This window comes from Spea bombifrons, chromosome 4 (genome assembly GCF_027358695.1).
Source record: "Spea bombifrons isolate aSpeBom1 chromosome 4, aSpeBom1.2.pri, whole genome shotgun sequence".
Classification (NCBI taxonomy): domain Eukaryota; kingdom Metazoa; phylum Chordata; class Amphibia; order Anura; family Pelobatidae; genus Spea; species Spea bombifrons.
The window spans coordinates 106,943,288-106,968,211 of NC_071090.1; the positions used below are offsets into that span (position 1 = coordinate 106,943,288).

A 24,924-nucleotide genomic window follows, 5' to 3' on the forward strand; every position below is an offset into this window, starting at 1 on the left:
ATGAGACAACTGTAAGAGAAACAACAACACAAATAGTAGGAACAACAACAAGTGAAGCAACCACTATTAAACCTGAGGCCACTACAATAGAGCAATTTACAACTACATCTGATAGCACTACAGCACCGCAATCCAGCACACTGGTGTATGAAACAACTACAATTATTGATTCCCAAACCACCCAAAATCCCTCAACTGCAAATGTAGAAACTACAACTGTCATAAGGCTTACAGAAGGAACCACAGTAGGTGAAACAACAAGTGCAAGTGAGACAACAACAGTTGCAGATAGTACAACAGTAACGCAGGAAATCACTACGACAAAGGATATTACAACCGAACCTCAAGAAATTACCACCATTTCAGAAGGATCCACGACACCTGCAGAAACATCATCTCTAGAACCTTTGACTTCATCAGGACTGCAAGATACAACAACCGCAAGAGTCACCTATGAGACAACTGTAGGAGAAACAACAACACAAATAGTAGGAACAACAACAAGTGAAGCAACCACTACTAAATCTGAGGCCACTACAATAGAGCAATTTACAACTACATCTGATAGCACTACAGCACCGCAATCCAGCACACTGGTGGATGAAACAACTACAATTATTGATTCCCAAACCACCCAAAAACCCTCAACTGCAAATGTAGAAACTACAACAGTCATAAGCCTTACAGAAGGAACCACAGTAGGTGAAACAACAAGTGCAAGCGAGACAACAACAGCTGCAGATAGCACAACAGTAACGCAGGAAATCACTACGACAAAGCATATTACAACCGAACCTCAAGAAAGTACCACCATTTCAGAAGGATCCACGACACCTGCAGAAACATCATCTGCAGAACCTTTGACATCATCAGGACTGCAAGATACAACAACCGCAGGAGTCACCTATGAGACAACTGTAGGAGAAACAACAACACAAATAGTAGGAACAACAACAAGTGAAGCAACCACTATTAAACCTGAGGCCACTACAATAGAGCAATTTACAACTACATCTGATAGCACTACAGCACCGCAATCCAGCACACTGGTGTATGAAACAACTACAATTATTGATTCCCAAACCACCCAAAATCCCTCAACTGCAAATGTAGAAACTACAACTGTCATAAGCCTTACAGAAGGAACCACAGTAGGTGAAACAACAAGTGCAAGCGAGACAACAACAGCTGCAGATAGCACAACAGTAACGCAGGAAATCATTACGACAAAGGATATCACAACCGAACCTCCAGAAAGTACAACTGTTTTAGAAGGATCCACGACACCTGCAGAAACATCATCTGCAGAACCTTTGACTTCATCAGGACTGCAAGAAACAACAACCTCAGGAGTCACCTATGAGACAACTGTAGGAGAAACAACAACACAAATAGTAGGAACAACAACAAGTGAAGCAACCACTACTAAATCTGAGGCCACTACAATAGAGCAATTTACAACTACATCTGATAGCACTACAGCACCGCAATCCAGCACACTGGTGGATGAAACAACAATTATAGATTCCCAAACCACCCAAAAACCCTCAACTGCAAATGTAGAAACTACAACAGTCATAAGCCTTACAGAAGGAACCATAGTAGGGGAAACAACAAGTGTAGGTGAGACAACAACTGCTGCAGATAGCACAACAGTAACGCAGGAAATCACTACGACAAATGATATCACAACCGAACCTCCAGAAATTACAACTGTTTTAGAAGGATCCACAACATCTGCAGAAACATCATCTGCAGAACCTTTGACATCATCAGGACTGCAAGATACAACAACTGTAGGAGTCACCTATGAGACAACTGTAGGAGAAACAACAACACAAATAGTAGGAACAACAACAAGTGAAGCAACCACTAGTAAACCCGAGGCCACTACAATAGAGGAATTTACAACTACATCTGATAGCACTACAGCACCGCAATCCAGCACACTGGTGGATGAAACAACTACAATTATTGATTCCCAAACCACCCAAAAACCCTCAACTGCAAATGTAGAAACTACAACAGCCATAAGCCTTACAGAAGGAACCACAGTAGGTGAAACAACAAGTTCAAGTGAGACAACAACAGCTGCAGATAGTACAACAGTAATGCAGGAAATCACTACGACAAAGGATATTACAACCGAACCTCAAGAAATTACCACCATTTCAGAAGGATCCACGACACCTGCAGAAACATCATCTCTAGAACCTTTGACTTCATCAGGACTGCAAGATACAACAACCGCAAGAGTCACCTATGAGACAACTGTAGGAGAAACAACAACACAAATAGTAGGAACAACACCAAGTGAAGCAACCACTACTAAATCTGAGACCACTACAATAGAGCAATTTACAACTACATCTGATAGCACTACAGCACCGCAATCCAGCACACTGGTGGATGAAACAACTACAATTATTGATTCCCAAACCACCCAAAAACCCTCAACTGCAAATGTAGAAACTACAACAGTCATAAGCCTTACAGAAGGAACCACAGTAGGTGAAACAACAAGTGCAAGCGAGACAACAACAGCTGCAGATAGCACAACAGTAACGCAGGAAATCACTACGACAAAGCATATTACAACCGAACCTCAAGAAAGTACCACCATTTCAGAAGGATCCACGACACCTGCAGAAACATCATCTGCAGAACCTTTGACATCATCAGGACTGCAAGATACAACAACCGTAGGAGTCACCTATGAGACAACTGTAGGAGAAACAACAACACAAATAGTAGGAACAACAACAAGTGAAGCAACCACTATTAAACCTGAGGCCACTACAATAGAGCAATTCACAACTACATCTGATAGCACTACAGCACCGCAATCCAGCACACTGGTGTATGAAACAACTACAATTATTGATTCCCAAACCACCCAAAATCCCTCAACTGCAAATGTAGAAACTACAACTGTCATAAGCCTTACAGAAGGAACCACAGTAGGTGAAACAACAAGTGCAAGCGAGACAACAACAGCTGCAGATAGCACAACAGTAACGCAGGAAATCATTACGACAAAGGATATCACAACCGAACCTCCAGAAAGTACAACTGTTTTAGAAGGATCCACAACATCTGCAAAAACATCATCTGCAGAACCTTTGACATCATCAGGACTGCAAGATACAACAACCGTAGGAGTCACCTATGAGACAACTGTAGGAGAAACAACAACACAAATAGTAGGAACAACAACAAGTGAAGCAACCACTATTAAACCTGAGGCCACTACAATAGAGCAATTTACAACTACATCTGATAGCACTACAGCACCGCAATCCAGCACACTGGTGTATGAAACAACTACAATTATTGATTCCCAAACCACCCAAAATCCCTCAACTGCAAATGTAGAAACTACAACTGTCATAAGCCTTACAGAAGGAACCACAGTAGGTGAAACAACAAGTTCAAGTGAGACAACAACAGCTGCAGATAGTACAACAGTAACGCAGGAAATCACTACGACAAAGGATATTACAACCGAACCTCAAGAAATTACCACCATTTCAGAAGGATCCACGACACCTGCAGAAACATCATCTGCAGAACCTTTGACTTCATCAGGACTGCAAGAAACAACAACCTCAGGAGTCACCTATGAGACAACTGTAGGAGAAACAACAACACAAATAGTAGGAACAACAACAAGTGAAGCAACCACTACTAAATCTGAGGCCACTACAATAGAGCAATTTACAACTACATCTGATAGCACTACAGCACCGCAATCCAGCACACTGGTGGATGAAACAACAATTATAGATTCCCAAACCACCCAAAAACCCTCAACTGCAAATGTAGAAACTACAACAGTCATAAGCCTTACAGAAGGAACCATAGTAGGGGAAACAACAAGTGTAGGTGAGACAACAACTGCTGCAGATAGCACAACAGTAACGCAGGAAATCACTACGACAAAGGATATTACAACCGAACCTCAAGAAAGTACCACCATTTCAGAAGAATCCACGACACCTGCAGAAACATCAGCTGCAGAACCTTTGACATCATCAGGACTGCAAGATACAACATCGGTAGGAGTCACCTATGAGACAACTGTAGGAGAAACAACAACACAAATAGTAGGAACAACAACAAGTGAAGCAACCACTACTAAACCTGAGGTCACTACAATAGAGCAATTTACAACTACATCTGATAGCACTACAGCACCGCAATCCAGCACACTGGTGGATGAAACAACTACAATTATTGATTTCCAAACCACCCAAAAACCCTCAACTGCAAATGTAGAAACTACAACAGTCATAAGCCTTACAGAAGGAACCACAGTAGGGGAAACAACAAGTGTAAGTGAGACAACAACTGCTGCAGATGGCACAACAGTAACGCAGGAAATCATTACGACAAAGGATATCACAACCGAACCTCCAGAAAGTACAACTGTTTTAGAAGGATCCACAACATCTGCAGAAAGATCATCTGCAGAACCTTTGACATCATCAGGACTGCAAGATACAACAACCGTAGGAGTCACCTATGAGACAACTGTAGGAGAAACAACAACACAAATAGTAGGAACCACAACAAGTAAAGCAACCACTATTAAACCTGAGGCCACTACAATAGAGCAATTTACAACTACATCTTATAGCACTAAAGCACCGCAATCCAGCACACTGGTGGATGAAACAACTACAATTATTGATTCCCAAACCACCCAAAAACCCTCAACTGCAAATGTAGAAACTACAACAGTCATAAGCCTTACAGAAGGAACCACAGTAGGTGAAACAACAAGTTCAAGTGAGACAACAACAGCTGCAGATAGTACAACAGTAACGCAGGAAATCACTACGACAAAGGATATTACAACCGAACCTCAAGAAAGTACCACCATTTCAGAAGAATCCACGACACCTGCAGAAACATCATCTGCAGAACCTTTGACTTCATCAGGACTGCAAGATACAACAACCGCAGGAGTCACCTATGAGACAACTGTAGGAGAAACAACAACACAAATAGTAGGAACAACAACAAGTGAAGCAACCACTACTATACCTGAGGCCACTACAATAGAGCTATTTACAACTACATCTGATAGCACTACAGCACCGCAATCCAGCACACTGGTGGATGAAACAACTACAATTATTGATTCCCAAACCACCCAAAAACCCTCAACTGCAAATGTAGAAACTACAACAGTCATAAGCCTTACAGAAGGAACCACAGTAGGGGAAACAACAAGTGCAAGTGAGACAACAACAGCTGCAGATAGTACAACAGTAACGCAGGAAATCACTACGACAAAGGATATTACAACCGAACCTCAAGAAAGTACAACTGTTTTAGAAGGATCCACAACATCTGCAGAAACATCATCTGCAGAACCTTTGACTTCATCAGGACTGCAAGATACAACAACCGCAGGAGTCACCTATGAGACAACTGTAGGAGAAACAACAACACAAATAGTAGGAACAACAACAAGTGAAGCAACCACTACTAAACCTGAGGCCACTACAATAGAGCAATTTACAACTACATCTGATAGCACTACAACACCGCAATCCAGTACACTGGTGGAGGAAACAACTACAGTTACTGATTTCCAAACCACCCAAAAACCCTCAACTACAAATGGAGAAACTACAACAGTCATAAACCTTACAGAGGGAACCACAGAAGGTGAAACAACAAGTGTAAGTGAGACAACAACAGCTGTATACACAACAGTAACGCAGGAAATCATTACGACAAAGGATATCACAACCGAACCTCAAGAAAGTACAACTGTTTCAGAAGGATCCACAACATCTGCAGAACCTTTGACTTCATCAGGACTGCAAGATACAACAACCGCAGGAGTCACCTATGAGACAACTGTAGGAGAAACAACAACACAAATAGTAGGAACAGCAACAAGTGAAGCAACCACTACTAAATCTGAGGCCACTACAATAGAGCAATTTACAACTACATCTGATAGCACTACAGCACTGCAATCCAGCACACTGGTGGATGAAACAACTACAGTTACTGATTTCCAAACCACCCAAAAACCCTCAACTACAAATGTAGAAACTACAACAGCCATAAGCCTTACAGAAGGAACCACAGTAGGTGAAACAACAAGTGCAAGTGAGACAACAACTGCTGCAGATAGCACAACAGTAACGCAGGAAATCACTACGACAAAGGATATTACAACCGAACCTCAAGAAATTACCACCATTTCAGAAGGATCCACGACACCTGCAGAGACATCATCTGCAGAACCTTTGACTTCATCAGGACTGCAAGATACAACAACCGCAGGAGTCACCTATGAGACAACTGTAGGAGAAACAACAACAGAAATAGTAGCAACAACAAGTGAAGCAACCACTACTATACCTGAGGCCACTACAATAGAGCAATTTACAACTACATCTGATAGCACTACAGCACCGCAATCCAGCACACTGGTGGATGAAACAACTACAATTATTGATTCCCAAACCACCCAAAAACCCTCAACTGCAATTGTAGAAACTACAACTGTCATCAGCCTTACAGAAGGAACCACAGTAGGTGAAACAACAAGTGCAAGTGAGACAACAACTGCTGCAGATAGCACAACAGTAACGCAGGAAATCACTACGACAAAGGATATTACAACCGAACCTCAAGAAAGTACAACTGTTTCAGAAGGATCCACAACATCTGCAGAAACATCATCTGCAGAACCTTTGACATCATCAGGACTGCAAGATACAACAACCGTAGGAGTCACCTATGAGACAACTGTAGGAGAAACAACATCACAAATAGTAGAAACAACAACAAGTGAAGCAACCACTACTAAATCTGAGGCCACTACAATAGAGCAATTTACAACTATATCTGATAGCACTACAGCACCGCAATCCAGCACACTGGTAGATGAAACAACTACAGTTATTGATTCCCAAACCACCCAAAAACCCTCAACTGCAAATGTAGAAACTACAACAGTCATAAGCCTTACAGAAGAAACCACAGTAGGTGAAACAACAAGTGGAAGTGAGACAACAACAGCTGCGGACAGTACAATAGTAACGCAGGAAATCACTACGACAAAGGATATCACAACCGAATCTCAAGAAAGTACAACTGTTTTAGAAGGATCCACAATATCTGCAGAAACATCATCTGCAGAACCTTTAACATCATCAGGACTGCAAGATACAACATCCGTAGGAGTCACCTATGAGACAACTGTAGGAGAAACAACAACACAAATAGCAGGGACAACAACAAGTGAAGCAACCACTATTAAACCTGAGGCCACTACAATAGAGCAATTTACCACTACATCTGATAGCACTACAGCACCGCAATCCAGCACACTGGTGGATGAAACAACTACAGTTACTGATTCCCAAACCACCCAAAAACCCTCAACTGCAAATGTAGAAACTACAACAGTCATAAGCCTTACAGAAGGAACCACAGTAGGTGAAACAACAAGTGCAAGTGAGACAACAACAGCTGCAGATAGTACAACAGTAACGCAGGAAATCACTATGACAAAGGATATCACAACTGAACCTCAAGAAAGTACAACTGTTTCAGAAGGATCCACAACATCTGCAGAAACATCTGCAGAACCTTTGACATCATCAGGACTGCAAGATACAACAACCGCAGAAGTCACCTATGAGACAACTGTAGGAGAAACAACAACACAAATAGTAGAAACAACAACAAGTGAAGCAACCACTACTAAATCTGAGGCCACTACAATAGAGCAATTTACAACTACATCTGATAGCACTACAGCAACACAATCCAGCACACTGGTGGATGAAACAACTACAGTTACTGATTCCCAAACCACCCAAAAACCCTCAACTGCAAATGTAGAAACTACAACAATCAGCCTTACAGAAGAAACCACAGTAGGTGAAACAACAAGTGCAAGTGAGACAACAATAGCTGCAGATAGCACAACAGTAACGCAGGAAATCACTACAACAAAGGATATCACAACCGAACATCAAGAAAGTACCACCATATCAGAAGGATCCACGACACCTGCGGAAACATCATCTGCAGAACCTTTGACATCATCAGGACTGCAAGATACAACAACCGTAGGAGTCACCTATGAGACAACTGTAGGAGAAACAACAACACAAATAGCAGGGACAACAACAAGTGAAGCAACCACTACTAAACCTGAGGCCACTACAATTGAGCTATTTACAACGACATCTGATAGCACTGCAGCACCGCAATCCAGCACACTGGTAGATGAAACAACTACAGTTATTGATTCCCAAACCACCCAAAAACCCTCAACTGCAAATGTAGAAACTACAACAGTCATCAGCCTTACAGAAGGAACCACAGTAAGTGAAACAACAAGTGCAAGTGAGACAACAACAGCTGCAGATAGCACAACAGTAACGCAGGAAATCACTACGACAAAGGATATTACAACCGAACCTCAAGAAATTACCACCATTTCAGAAGGATCCACGACACCTGCAGAACCATCATCTGCAGAACCTTTGACTTCATCAGGACTGCAAGATACAACAACCGCAGGAGTCACCTATGAGACAACTGTAGGAGAAACAACAACAGAAATAGTAGCAACAACAAGTGAAGCAACCACTACTATACCTGAGGCCACTACAATAGAGCAATTTACAACTATATCTGATAGCACCACAGCACCGCAATCCAGCACACTGGTAGATGAAACAACTACAGTTATTGATTCCCAAACCACCCAAAAACCCTCAACTGCAAATGTAGAAACTACAACAGTCATCAGCCTTACAGAAGGAACCACAGTAAGTGAAACAACAAGTGCAAGTGAGACAACAACAGCTGCAGATAGCACAACAGTAACGCAGGAAATCACTACGACAAAGGATATCACAACCGAACCTCAAGAAAGTTCCACCATATCAGAAGGATCCACGACACCTGCGGAAACATCATCTGCAGAACCTTTGACATCATCAGGACTGCAAGATACAACAACCGTAGGAGTCACCTATGAGACAACTGTCGGAGAAACAACAACACAAATAGTAGGAACAACAACAAGTGAACCAACCACTACTAAACCTGAGGTCACTACAATAGAGCAATTTACAACGACATCTGATAGCACTACAACACCGCAATCCAGCACACTGGTGGATGAAACAACTACAATTATTGATTCCCAAACCACCCAAAAACCCTCAACTGCAAATGTAGAAACTACAACAGTCATAAGCCTTACAGAAGGAACCACAGTAGGTGAAACAACAAGTGCAAGTGAGACAACAACAGCTGCAGATGGCACAACAGTAACGCAGGAAATCACTACGACAAAGGATATCACAACCGAACCTCAAGAAAGTTCCACCATATCAGAAGGATCCACGACACCTGCGGAAACATCATCTGCAGAACCTTTGACATCATCAGGACTGCAAGATACAACAACCGTAGGAGTCACCTATGAGACAACTGTCGGAGAAACAACAACACAAATAGTAGGAACAACAACAAGTGAACCAACCACTACTAAACCTGAGGTCACTACAATAGAGCAATTTACAACGACATCTGATAGCACTACAACACCGCAATCCAGCACACTGGTGGATGAAACAACTACAATTATTGATTCCCAAACCACCCAAAAACCCTCAACTGCAAATGTAGAAACTACAACAGTCATAAGCCTTACAGAAGGAACCACAGTAGGTGAAACAACAAGTGCAAGTGAGACAACAACAGCTGCAGATGGCACAACAGTAACGCAGGAAATCACTACGACAAAGGATATTACAACCGAACCTCAAGAAATTACCACCATTTCAGAAGGATCCACGACACCTGCAGAAACATCATCTGCAGAACCTTTGACTTCATCAGGACTGCAAGATACAACAACCGTAGGAGTCACCTATGAGACAACTGTAGGAGAAACAACAACACAAATAGTAGAAACAACAACAAGTGAAGCAACCACTACTAAACCTGAGGCCACTACAATAGAGCAATTTACAACTATATCTGATAGCACTACAGCAACACAATCCAGCACACTGGTGGATGAAACAACTACAGTTACTGATTCCCAAACCACCCAAAAACCCTCAACTGCAAATGTAGAAACTACAACAGTCATCAGCCTTACAGAAGAAACCACAGTAGGTGAAACAACAAGTGCAAGTGAGACAACAACAGCTGCAGATAGTACAACAGTAACGCAGGAAATCACTACGACAAAGGATATCACAACCGAACCTCAAGAAATTACCACCATTTCAGAAGGATCCACGACACCTGCAGAAACATCATCTGCAGAACCTTTGACATCATCAGGACTGCAAGATACAACAACCGTAGGAGTCACCTATGAGACAACTGTAGGAGAAACAACAACACAAATAGCAGGGACAACAACAAGTGAAGCAACCACTACTAAACCTGAGGCCACTACAATTGAGCTATTTACAACGACATCTGATAGCACTGCAGCACCGCAATCCAGCACACTGGTAGATGAAACAACTACAGTTATTGATTCCCAAACCACCCAAAAACCCTCAACTGCAAATGTAGAAACTACAACAGTCATCAGCCTTACAGAAGGAACCACAGTAAGTGAAACAACAAGTGCAAGTGAGACAACAACAGCTGCAGATAGCACAACAGTAACGCAGGAAATCACTACGACAAAGGATATTACAACCGAACCTCAAGAAATTACCACCATTTCAGAAGGATCCACGACACCTGCAGAAACATCATCTGCAGAACCTTTGACTTCATCAGGACTGCAAGATACAACAACCGCAGGAGTCACCTATGAGACAACTGTAGGAGAAACAACAACAGAAATAGTAGCAACAACAAGTGAAGCAACCACTACTATACCTGAGGCCACTACAATAGAGCAATTTACAACTATATCTGATAGCACCACAGCACCGCAATCCAGCACACTGGTAGATGAAACAACTACAGTTATTGATTCCCAAACCACCCAAAAACCCTCAACTGCAAATGTAGAAACTACAACAGTCATCAGCCTTACAGAAGGAACCACAGTAAGTGAAACAACAAGTGCAAGTGAGACAACAACAGCTGCAGATAGCACAACAGTAACGCAGGAAATCACTACGACAAAGGATATCACAACTGAACCTCAAGAAAGTTCCACCATATCAGAAGGATCCACGACACCTGCGGAAACATCATCTGCAGAACCTTTGACATCATCAGGACTGCAAGATACAACAACCGTAGGAGTCACCTATGAGACAACTGTCGGAGAAACAACAACACAAATAGTAGGAACAACAACAAGTGAACCAACCACTACTAAACCTGAGGTCACTACAATAGAGCAATTTACAACGACATCTGATAGCACTACAACACCGCAATCCAGCACACTGGTGGATGAAACAACTACAATTATTGATTCCCAAACCACCCAAAAACCCTCAACTGCAAATGTAGAAACTACAACAGTCATAAGCCTTACAGAAGGAACCACAGTAGGTGAAACAACAAGTGCAAGTGAGACAACAACAGCTGCAGATGGCACAACAGTAACGCAGGAAATCACTACGACAAAGGATATTACAACCGAACCTCAAGAAATTACCACCATTTCAGAAGGATCCACGACACCTGCAGAAACATCATCTGCAGAACCTTTGACTTCATCAGGACTGCAAGATACAACAACCGCAGGAGTCACCTATGAGACAACTGTAGGAGAAACAACAACACAAATAGTAGAAACAACAACAAGTGAAGCAACCACTACTAAATCTGAGGCCACTACAATAGAGCAATTTACAACTATATCTGATAGCACTACAGCAACACAATCCAGCACACTGGTGGATGAAACAACTACAGTTACTGATTCCCAAACCACCCAAAAACCCTCAACTGCAAATGTAGAAACTACAACAGTCATCAGCCTTACAGAAGAAACCACAGTAGGTGAAACAACAAGTGCAAGTGAGACAACAACAGCTGCAGATAGTACAACAGTAACGCAGGAAATCACTACGACAAAGGATATCACAACCGAACCTCAAGAAAGTACCACCATTTCAGAAGGATCCACGACACCTGCAGAAACATCATCTGCAGAACCTTTGACATCATCAGGACTGCAAGATACAACAACCGTAGGAGTCACCTATGAGACAACTGTAGGAGAAACAACAACACAAATAGCAGGGACAACAACAAGTGAAGCAACCACTACTAAACCTGAGGCCACTACAATTGAGCTATTTACAACGACATCTGATAGCACTGCAGCACCGCAATCCAGCGCACTGGTAGATGAAACAACTACAGTTATTGATTCCCAAACCACCCAAAAACCCTCAACTGCAAATGTAGAAACTACAACAGTCATCAGCCTTACAGAAGGAACCACAGTAAGTGAAACAACAAGTGCAAGTGAGACAACAACAGCTGCAGATAGCACAACAGTAACGCAGGAAATCACTACGACAAAGGATATTACAACCGAACCTCAAGAAATTACCACCATTTCAGAAGGATCCACGACACCTGCAGAAACATCATCTGCAGAACCTTTGACTTCATCAGGACTGCAAGATACAACAACCGCAGGAGTCACCTATGAGACAACTGTAGGAGAAACAACAACAGAAATAGTAGCAACAACAAGTGAAGCAACCACTACTATACCTGAGGCCACTACAATAGAGCAATTTACCACTACATCTGATAGCACTACAGCACCGCAATCCAGCACACTGGTGGATGAAACAACTACAATTATTGATTCCCAAACCACCCAAAACCCCTCAACTGCAATTGTAGAAACTAAAACTGTCATCAGCCTTACAGAAGGAACCACAGTAGGGCAAACAACAAGTGTAAGTGAGACAACAACTGCTGCAGATAGCACAACAGTAACGCAGGAAATCACTACAACAAAGGATATCACAACCGAACATCAAGAAAGTACAACTGTTTCAGAAGGATCCACAACATCTGCAGAACCATCATCTGCAGAACCTTTGACATCATCAGGACTGCAAGATACAACAACCGCAGGGGTCACCTATGAGACAACTGTAGGAGAAACAACAACACAAATAGTAGAAACAACAACAAGAGAAGCAACCACTACTAAATCTGAGGCCACTACAATAGAGCAATTTACAACTATATCTGATAGCACTACAGCAACACAATCCAGCACACTGGTGGATGAAACAACTACAGTTACTGATTCCCAAACCACCCAAAAACCCTCAACTGCAAATGTAGAAACTACAACAGTCATCAGCCTTACAGAAGAAACCACAGTAGGTGAAACAACAAGTGCAAGTGAGACAACAACAGCTGCAGATAGTACAACAGTAACGCAGGAAATCACTACGACAAAGGATATGACAACCGAACCTCAAGAAATTACCACCATTTCAGAAGGATCCACGACACCTGCAGAATCATCATCTGCAGAACCTTTGACATCATCAGGACTGCAAGATACAACAACCGTAGGAGTCACCTATGAGACAACTGTAGGAGAAACAACAACACAAATAGCAGGGACAACAACAAGTGAAGCAACCACTACTAAACCTGAGGCCACTACAATTGAGCTATTTACAACGACATCTGATAGCACTGCAGCACCGCAATCCAGCACACTGGTAGATGAAACAACTACAGTTATTGATTCCCAAACCACCCAAAAACCCTCAACTGCAAATGTGGAAACTACAACAGTCATAAGGCTTACAGAAGGAACCACAGCAGTTGAAACAACAAGTGCAAGTGAGACAACAACAGCTGCAGATAGCACAACAGTAACGCAGGAAATCACTACGACAAAGGATATTACAACCGAACCTCAAGAAATTACCACCATTTCAGAAGGATCCACGACACCTGCAGAAACATCATCTGCAGAACCTTTGACATCATCAGGACTGCAAGATACAACAACCGCAGGAGTCACCTATGAGACAACTGTAGGAGAAACAACAACACAAATAGTAGAAACAACAACAAGTGAAGCAACCACTACTAAATCTGAGGCCACTACAATAGAGCAATTTACAACTATATCTGATAGCACTACAGCAACACAATCCAGCACACTGGTGGATGAAACAACTACAGTTACTGATTCCCAAACCACCCAAAAACCCTCAACTGCAAATGTAGAAACTACAACAGTCATCAGCCTTACAGAAGAAACCACAGTAGGTGAAACAACAAGTGCAAGTGAGACAACAACAGCTGCAGATAGCACAACAGTAACGCAGGAAATCACTACGACAAAGGATATCACAACCGAACCTCAAGAAAGTACCACCATTTCAGAAGGATCCACGACACCTGCAGAAACATCATCTGCAGAACCTTTGACATCATCAGGACTGCAAGATACAACAACCGTAGGAGTCACCTATGAGACAACTGTAGGAGAAACAACAACACAAATAGTAGGAACAACAACAAGTGAACCAACCACTACTAAACCTGAGGTCACTACAATAGAGCAATTTACAACGACATCTGATAGGACTACAACACCGCAATCCAGCACACTGGTGGATGAAACAACTACAATTATTGATTCCCAAACCACCCAAAAACCCTCAACTGCAAATGTAGAAACTACAACAGTCATAAGCCTTACAGAATGAACCACAGTAGGTGAAACAACAAGTGCAAGTGAGACAACAACAGCTGCAGAGAGTACAACAGTAACGCAGGAAATCACTACGACAAAGGATATCACAACCGAACCTCAGGAAAGTACCACCATATCAGAAGGATCCACGACACCTGCGGAAACATCATCTGCAGAACCTTTGACATCATCAGGACTGCAAGATACAACAACCGTAGGAGTCACCTATAAGACAACTGTAGGAGAAACAACAACACAAATAGTAGGAACAACAACAAGTGAAGCAACCACTACTAAACCTGAGGTCACTACAATTGAGCTATTTACAACTACACCTGATGGCACTACAGCACCGCAATCCAGCACACTGGTAGATGAAACAACTACAGTTATTGATTCCCAAACCACCCAAAAACCCTCAACTGCAAATGTAGAAACAACAACAGCCATAAGCCTTACAGAAGGAACCACAGTAGGTGAAACAACAAGTGCAAGTGAGACAACAACAGCTGCAGATAGTACAACAGTAACGCAGGAAATCACTACGACAAAGGATATTACAACCGAACCTCAAGAAATTACCACCATTTCAGAAGGATCCACGACACCTGCAGAAACATCATCTGCAGAACCTTTGACTTCATCAGGACTGCAAGATACAACAACCGCAGGAGTCACTTATGAGACAACTGTAGGAGAAACAACAACACAAATAGCAGGGACAACAACAAGTGAACCAACCACTACTAAACCTGAGGTCACTACAATTGAGCTATTTACAACTACACCTGATGGCACCACAGCACCGCAATCCAGCACACTGGTAGATGAAACAACTACAGTTATTGATTCCCAAACCACCCAAAAACCCTCAACTGCAAATGTAGAAACTACAACAGTCATCAGCCTTACAGAAGGAACCACAGTAGGGGAAACAACAAGTGCAAGTGAGACAACAACAGCTGCAGATAGCACAACAGTAACGCAGGAATTCACTACAACAAAGGATATCACAACCGAACCTCAAGAAATTACCACCATATCAGAAGGATCCACGACACCTGCGGAAACATCATCTGCAGAACCTTTGACATCATCAGGACTGCAAGATACAACGACCGTAGGAGTCACCTATGAGACAACTGTAGGAGAAACAACAACACAAATAGCAGGGACAACAACAAGTGAAGCAACCACTACTAAACCTGAGGCCACTACAATTGAGCTATTTACAACTACACCTGATGGCACTGCAGCACCGCAATCCAGCACACTGGTAGATGAAACAACTACAGTTATTGATTCCCAAACCACCCAAAAACCCTCAACTGCAAATGTAGAAACTACAACAGTCATCAGCCTTACAGAAGGAACCACAGTAAGTGAAACAACAAGTGCAAGTGAGACAACAACAGCTGCAGATAGCACAACAGTAACGCAGGAAATCACTACAACAAAGGATATCACAACCGAACCTCAAGAAAGTTCCACCATATCAGAAGGATCCACGACACCTGAGGAAACATCATCTGCAGAACCTTTGACATCATCAGGACTGCAAGATACAACAACCGTAGGAGTCACCTATGAGACAACTGTCGGAGAAACAACAACACAAATAGTAGGAACAACAACAAGTGAACCAACCACTACTAAACCTGAGGTCACTACAATAGAGCAATTTACAACGACATCTGATAGCACTACAACACCGCAATCCAGCACACTGGTGGATGAAACAACTACAATTATTGATTCCCAAACCACCCAAAAACCCTCAACTGCAAATGTAGAAACTACAACAGTCATAAGCCTTACAGAAGGAACCACAGTAGGTGAAACAACAAGTGCAAGTGAGACAACAACAGCTGCAGATAGTACAACAGTAACGCAGGAAATCACTACGACAAAGGATATCACAACCGAACCTCAAGAAATTACCACCATTTCAGAAGGATCCACGACACCTGCAGAAACATCATCTGCAGAACCTTTGACATCATCAGGACTGCAAGATACAACAACCGTAGGAGTCACCTATGAGACAACTGTAGGAGAAACAACAACACAAATAGCAGGGACAACAACAAGTGAAGCAACCACTACTAAACCTGAGGCCACTACAATTGAGCTATTTACAACGACATCTGATAGCACTGCAGCACCGCAATCCAGCACACTGGTAGATGAAACAACTACAGTTATTGAATCCCAAACCACCCAAAAACCCTCAACTGCAAATGTAGAAACTACAACAGTCATCAGCCTTACAGAAGAAACCACAGTAGGTGAAACAACAAGTGCAAGTGAGACAACAACAGCTGCAGATAGTACAACAGTAACGCAGGAAATCACTACGACAAAGGATATCACAACCGAACATCAAGAAAGTACCACCATTTCAGAAGGATCCACGACACCTGCAGAAACATCATCTGCAGAACCTTTGACATCATCAGGACTGCAAGATACAACAACCGTAGGAGTCACCTATGAGACAACTGTAGGAGAAACAACAACACAAATAGTAGGAACAACAACAAGTGAACCAACCACTACTAAACCTGAGGTCACTACAATAGAGCAATTTACAACGACATCTGATAGCACTACAACACCGCAATCCAGCACACTGGTGGATGAAACAACTACAATTATTGATTCCCAAACCACCCAAAAACCCTCAACTGCAAATGTAGAAACTACAACAGTCATTAGCCTTACAGAAGGAACCCAAAAACCCTCAACTGCAAATGTAGAAACTACAACAGTCATAAGCCTTACAGAAGGAACCACAGTAGGTGAAACAACAAGTGTAAGTGAGACAACAACAGCTGCAGATAGCACAACAGTAACGCAGGAAATCACTACAACAAAGGATATCACAACCGAACCTCAAGAAATTACCACCATTTCAGAAGGATCCACGACACCTGCAGAAACATCATCTGCAGAACCTTTGACTTCATCAGGACTGCAAGATACAACAACCGCAGGAGTCACCTATGAGACAACTGTAGGAGAAACAACAACACAAATAGTAGAAACAACAACAAGTGAAGCAACCACTACTAAATCTGAGGCCACTACAATAGAGCAATTTACAACTATATCTGATAGCACTACAGCACCGCAATCCAGCACACTGGTGGATGAAACAACTACAGTTACTGATTCCCAAACCACCCAAAAACCCTCAACTTCAAATGTAGAAACTACAACAGTCATAAGCCTTACAGAAGGAACCACAGTAGGTGAAACAACAAGTGCAAGTGAGACAACAACAGCTGCAGATGGCACAACAGTAACGCAGGAAATCACTCCGACAAAGGATATTACAACCGAACCTCAAGAAATTACCACCATTTCAGAAGGATCCACGACACCTGCAGAAACATCATCTGCAGAACCTTTGACTTCATCAGGACTGCAAGATACAACAACCGCAGGAGTCACCTATGAGACAACTGTAGGAGAAACAACAACAGAAATAGTAGCAACAACAAGTGAAGCAACCACTACTATACCTGAGGCCACTACAATAGAGCAATTTACAACTACATCTGATACCACTACAGCACCGCAATCCAGCACACTGGTGGATGAAACAACTACAATTATTGATTCCCAAACCACCCAAAACCCCTCAACTGCAATTGTAGAAACTACAACTGTCATCAGCCTTACAGAAGGAACCACAGTAGGGCAAACAACAAGTGTAAGTGAGACAACAACTGCTGCAGATAGCACAACAGTAACGCAGGAAATCACTACGACAAAGGATATCACAACCGAACCTCAAGAAAGTACAACTGTTTCAAAAGGATCCACAACATCTGCAGAAACATCATCTGCAGAACCTTTGACATCATCAGGACTGCAAGATACAACAACCGTAGGAGTCACCTATGAGACAACTGTAGGAGAAACAACAACACAAATAGCAGGGACAACAACAAGTGAAGCAACCACTACTAAACCTGAGGCCACTACAATTGAGCTATTTACAACTACACCTGATGGCACTACAGCACCGCAATCCAGCACACTGGTAGATGAAACAACTACAGTTATTGATTCCCAAACCACCCAAAAACCCTCAACTGCAAATGTAGAAACTACAACAGTCATCAGCCTTACAGAAGGAACCACAGTAAGTGAAACAACAAGTGCAAGTGAGACAACAACAGCTGCAGATAGCACAACAGTAACGCAGGAAATCACTACAACAAAGGATATCACAACCGAACCTCAAGAAAGTACCACCATATCAGAAGGATCCACGACACCTGCGGAAACATCATCTGCAGAACCTTTGACATCATCAGGACTGCAAGATACAACAACCGTAGGAGTCACCTATGAGACAACTGTAGGAGAAACAACACAAATAGTAGGAACAACAACAAGTGAACCAATGACTACTAAACCTGAGGTCACTACAATAGAGCAATTTACAACGACATCTGATAGCACTACAACACCGCAATCCAGCACACTGGTGGATGAAACAACTACAATTATTGATTCCCAAACCACCCAAAAACCCTCAACTGCAAATGTAGAAACTACAACAGTCATAAGCCTTACAGAAGGAACCACAGTAGGTGAAACAACAAGTGCAAGTGAGACAACAACAGCTGCAGAGAGTACAACAGTAACGCAGGAAATCACTACGACAAAGGATATCACAACCGAACCTCAAGAAAGTACCACCATATCAGAAGGATCCACGACACCTGCGGAAACATCATCTGCAGAACCTTTGACATCATCAGGACTGCAAGATACAACAACCGTAGGAGTCACCTATAAGACAACTGTAGGAGAAACAACAACACAAATAGTAGGAACAACAACAAGTGAAGCAACCACTACTAAACCTGAGGTCACTACAATTGAGCTATTTACAACTACACCTGATGGCACTACAGCACCGCAATCCAGCACACTGGTAGATGAAACAACTACAGTTATTGATTCCCAAACCGAACCTCAAGAAATTACCACCATTTCAGAAGGATCCACGACACCTGCAGAAACATCATCTGCAGAACCTTTGACTTCATCAGGACTGCAAGATACAACAACCGCAGGAGTCACCTATGAGACAACTGTAGGAGAAACAACAGCAGAAATAGTAGCAACAACAAGTGAAGCAACCACTACTATACCTGAGGCCACTACAATAGAGCAATTTACAACTACATCTGATAGCACTACAGCACCGCAATCCAGCACACTGGTGGATGAAACAACTACAATTATTGATTCCCAAACCACCCAAAACCCCTCAACTGCAATTGTAGAAACTACAACTGTCATCAGCCTTACAGAAGGAACTACAGTAGGGCAAACAACAAGTGTAAGTGAGACAACAACTGCTGCAGATAGCACAACAGTAACGCAAGAAATCATTACGACAAAGGATATCACAACCGAACCTCAAGAAAGTACAACTGTTTCAGAAGGATCCACAACATCTGCAGAAACATCATCTGCAGAACCTTTGACATCATCAGGACTGCAAGATACAACAACCGTAGGAGTCACCTATGAGACAACTGTAGGAGAAACAACAACACAAATAGTAGGGACAACAACAAGTGAAGCAACCACTACTAAACCTGAGGCCACTACAATTGAGCTATTTACAACTACACCTGATGGCACTACAGCACCGCAATCCAGCACACTGGTAGATGAAACAACTACAGTTATTGATTCCCAAACCACCCAAAAACCCTCAACTGCAAATGTAGAAACTACAACAGTCATCAGCCTTACAGAAGGCACCACAGTAAGTGAAACAACAAGTGCAAGTGAGACAACAACAGCTGCAGATAGCACAACAGTAACGCAGGAAATCACTACAACAAAGGATATCACAACCGAACCTCAAGAAAGTACCACCATATCAGAAGGATCCACGACACCTGCGGAAACATCATCTGCAGAACCTTTGACATCATCAGGACTGCAAGATACAACAACCGTAGGAGTCACCTATGAGACAACTGTAGGAGAAACAACAACACAAATAGTAGGAACAACAACAAGTGAAGCAACCACTACTAAACCTGAGGTCACTACAATTGAGCTATTTACAACTACACCTGATGGCACTACAGCACCGCAATCCAGCACACTGGTAGATGAAACAACTACAGTTATTGATTCCCAAACCACCCAAAAACCCTCAACTGCAAATGTAGAAACTACAACAGCCATAAGCCTTACAGAAGGAACCACAGTAGGTGAAACAACAAGTGCAAGTGAGACAACAACAGCTGCAGATAGTACAACAGTAACGCAGGAAATCACTACGACAAAGGATATTACAACCGAACCTCAAGAAATTACCACCATTTCAGAAGGATCCACGACACCTGCAGAAACATCATCTGCAGAACCTTTGACTTCATCAGGACTGCAAGATACAACAACCGCAGGAGTCACTTATGAGACAACTGTAGGAGAAACAACAACACAAATAGCAGGGACAACAACAAGTGAACCAACCACTACTAAACCTGAGGTCACTACAATTGAGCTATTTACAACTACACCTGATGGCACCACAGCACAGCAATCCAGCACACTGGTAGATGAAACAACTACAGTTATTGATTCCCAAACCACCCAAAAACCCTCAACTGCAAATGTAGAAACTACAACAGTCATAAGCCTTACAGAAGGAACCACAGCAGGTGAAACAACAAGTTCAAGTGAGACAACAACAGCTGCAGATAGCACAACAGTAACGCAGGAATTCACTACAACAAAGGATATCACAACCGAACCTCAAGAAATTACCACCATATCAGAAGGATCCACGACACCTGCGGAAACATCATCTGCAGAACCTTTGACATCATCAGGACTGCAAGATACAACAACCGTAGGAGTCACCTATGAGACAACTGTAGGAGAAACAACAACACAAATAGCAGGGACAACAACAAGTGAAGCAACAACTACTAAACCTGAGGCCACTACAATTGAGCTATTTACAACTACACCTGATGGCACTGCAGCACCGCAATCCAGCACACTGGTAGATGAAACAACTACAGTTATTGATTCCCAAACCACCCAAAAACCCTCAACTGCAAATGTAGAAACTACAACAGTCATCAGCCTTACAGAAGGAACCACAGTAAGTGAAACAACAAGTGCAAGTGAGACAACAACAGCTGCAGATAGCACAACAGTAACGCAGGAAATCACTACGACAAAGGATATCACAACCGAACCTCAAGAAATTACCACCATTTCAGAAGGATCCACGACACCTGAGGAAACATCATCTGCAGAACCTTTGACTTCATCAGGACTGCAAGATACAACAACCGCAGGAGTCACCTATGAGACAACTGTAGGAGAAACAACAACACAAATAGTAGAAACAACAACAAGTGAAGCAACCACTACTAAATCTGAGGCCACTACAATAGAGCAATTTACAACGACATCTGATAGCACTACAACACCGCAATCCAGCACACTGGTGGATGAAACAACTACAGTTATTGATTCCCAAACCACCCAAAAACCCTCAACTGCAAATGTAGAAACTACAACAGTCATCAGCCTTACAGAAGGAACCACAGTAAGTGAAACAACAAGTGCAAGTGAGACAACAACAGCTGCAGATAGTACAACAGTAACGCAGGAAATCACTACGACAAAGGATATCACAACTGAACCTCAAGAAAGTACCACCATTTCAGAAGGATCCACGACACCTGCAGAAACATCATCTGCAGAACCTTTGACATCATCAGGACTGCAAGATACAACAACCGTAGGAGTCACCTATGAGACAACTGTAGGAGAAACAACAACACAAATAGTAGAAACAACAACAAGTCAAGCAACCACTACTAAATCTGAGGCCACTACAATACAGCAATTTACAACTATATCTGATAGCACTACAGCAACACAATCCAGCACACTGGTGGATGAAACAACTACAGTTATTGATTCCCAAACCACCCAAAAACCCTCATCTGCAAATGTAGAAACTACAACAGTCATCAGCCTTACAGAAGGAACCACAGTAAGTGAAACAACAAGTGCAAGTGAGACAACAACTGCTGCAGATGGCACAACAGTAACGCAGGAAATCACTACGACAAAGGATATTAGAACCGAACCTCAAGAAATTACAACTGTTTCAGAAGGATCCACAACATCTGCAGAAACATCATCTGCAGAACCTTTGACATCATCAGGACTGCAAGATACAACAACCGTAGGAGTCACCTATGAGACAACTGTAGGAGAAACAACAACACAAATAGTAGGGACAACAACAAGTGAAGCAACCACTACTAAACCTGAGGCCACTACAATTGAGCAATTTACAACTACATCTGATAGCACTACAGCACCGCAATCCAGCACACTGGTAGATGAAACAATTACAGTTACTGATTTCCAAACCACCCAAAAACCCTCAACTGCAAATGTAGAAACTACAACAGCCATAAGCCTTACAGAAGGAACCACAGTAGGTGAAACAACAAGTGCAAGTGAGACAACAACTGCTGCAGATGGCACAACAGTAACGCAGGAAATCACTACAACAAAGGATATTAGAACCGAACCTCAAGAAATTACCACCATTTCAGAAGGATCCACGACACCTGCAGAAACATCATCTGCAGAACCTTTGACTTCATCAGGACTGCAAGATACAACAACCGCAGGAGTCACCTATGAGACAACTGTAGGAGAAACAACAACACAAATAGTAGCAACAACAAGTGAAGCAACCACTACTATACCTGAGGCCACTACAATACAGCAATTAACAACTACATCTGATAGCACTACAGCACCGCAATCCAGTACACTGGTGGATGAAACAACTACAATTATTGATTCCCAAACCACCCAAAAACCCTCAACTGCAATTGTAGAAACTACAACAGTCATCAGCCTTACAGAAGGAACCACAGTAGGTAAAACAACAAATTCAAGTGAGACAACAACAGCTGCAGATAGTACAACAGTAACGCAGGAAATCACTACGACAAAGGATATCACAACCGAACCTCAAGAAATTACCACCATTTCAGAAGGATCCACGACACCTGCAGAAACATCATCTGCAGAACCTTTGACATCATCAGGACTGCAAGATACAACATCCGTAGGAGTCACCTCTGAGACATCTGTAGGAGAAACAACAACACAAATAGCAGGGACAACAACAAGTGAAGCAACCACTACTAAACCTGAGGTCACTACAATAGAGCAATTTACAACTATATCTGATAGCACTACAGCACCGCAATCCAGCACACTGGTGGATGAAACAACTACAATTATTGATTCCCAAACCACCCAAAACCCCTCAACTGCAAATGTAGAAACTACAACAGTCATCAGCCTTACAGAAGGCACCACAGTAGATGAAAGAACAAGTGCAAGTGAGACAACAACAGCTGCAGATAGCACAACAATAACACAGGAAATCACTACGACAAAGGATATTACAACCGAACCTCAAGAAACCCTTTCAGAAGTATCTACAAATGTGGACACCACAATTTCCATAGGTGTTACTGAGCCACTATCTACATCAGATGAAACAACAAATGTGGCTAAGACTACAACATATGGAAAAACAACATTTTTAACTCATGAAATCAGTACATCTGAAAAAAGCACATTGTCTATTACTACTTCACCTCTTAACTCATCCAGTACTACTCCTATGAGCAGTCAAGTAACTACTACACCACAGACTATCACGGTGTCTACATTAAAGACCACTGAATCAAGTCATGTGTCATCCACAATTATTTCTACAGCCAGAACCTCTCTTCTAACCACAACCACTTCTGTCCTAAGCACTACTCCAAAAACAACCACATCCACTATACCAACCACAGCTATGCAAACCACAACTTCACAAACTACAACCTCAACACCTTCAACTACTATTTTACCAAGCACAGCCTCAACCATTCCTACATCAACAATGAGTACACAATCTACAACAGCAAATGGTAAGTTCCTGCAGACTATTTGTAATCTGTTGTATGGAAGTAGTACATGCATAAATCTAAAATTCTGGGTTAATAGTAATGGACAACTGAGTCAATTCGAGCGTTAGATACAGGATGATGGGCTTTACTGTGCCTTACACTCCCATTAAAGAGGAATGCATATGAGTTCTTCAGTATGCATTCTTTAAAATGAAATAAATAAAATAGAGCACTTACCAT

General features: G+C 42.3%; 2 protein-coding genes across 2 annotated transcripts in view; both read left to right on the top strand.

The window, feature by feature from the left end:
- On the top strand, positions 1–24,391 carry LOC128491560 (mucin-17-like). The gene is made up of 4 exons (XM_053463879.1): positions 1–11; positions 227–12,656; positions 14,802–24,218; positions 24,362–24,391. The coding sequence occupies exons 1-4, from the start codon at positions 1–3 to the stop codon at positions 24,389–24,391; spliced, it is 21,888 nt and encodes a 7,295-aa protein (XP_053319854.1).
- Positions 24,043–24,924, top strand: part of LOC128490838 (mucin-3B-like) — a 10,317-nt gene continuing 9,435 nt past the window's right edge. Inside the window, exon 1 of the mRNA XM_053462930.1 lies at positions 24,043–24,705. Coding sequence (XP_053318905.1) covers positions 24,411–24,705 — 295 coding nt within the window. The 5' untranslated portion in view covers positions 24,043–24,410. The remainder of the gene's footprint in view (positions 24,706–24,924) is intronic.

Coding starts and splice junctions, on each gene's coding strand:
- LOC128491560 (XM_053463879.1), top strand. Junction 12,657..14,801: donor GAGTCACCTATGAGACAACT/GTAGGAGAAACA, acceptor ACCGAACCTCAG/GAAAGTACCACCATATCAGA. Junction 24,219..24,361: donor CTCAAGAAACCCTTTCAGAA/GTATCTACAAAT, acceptor ATCTGAAAAAAG/CACATTGTCTATTACTACTT.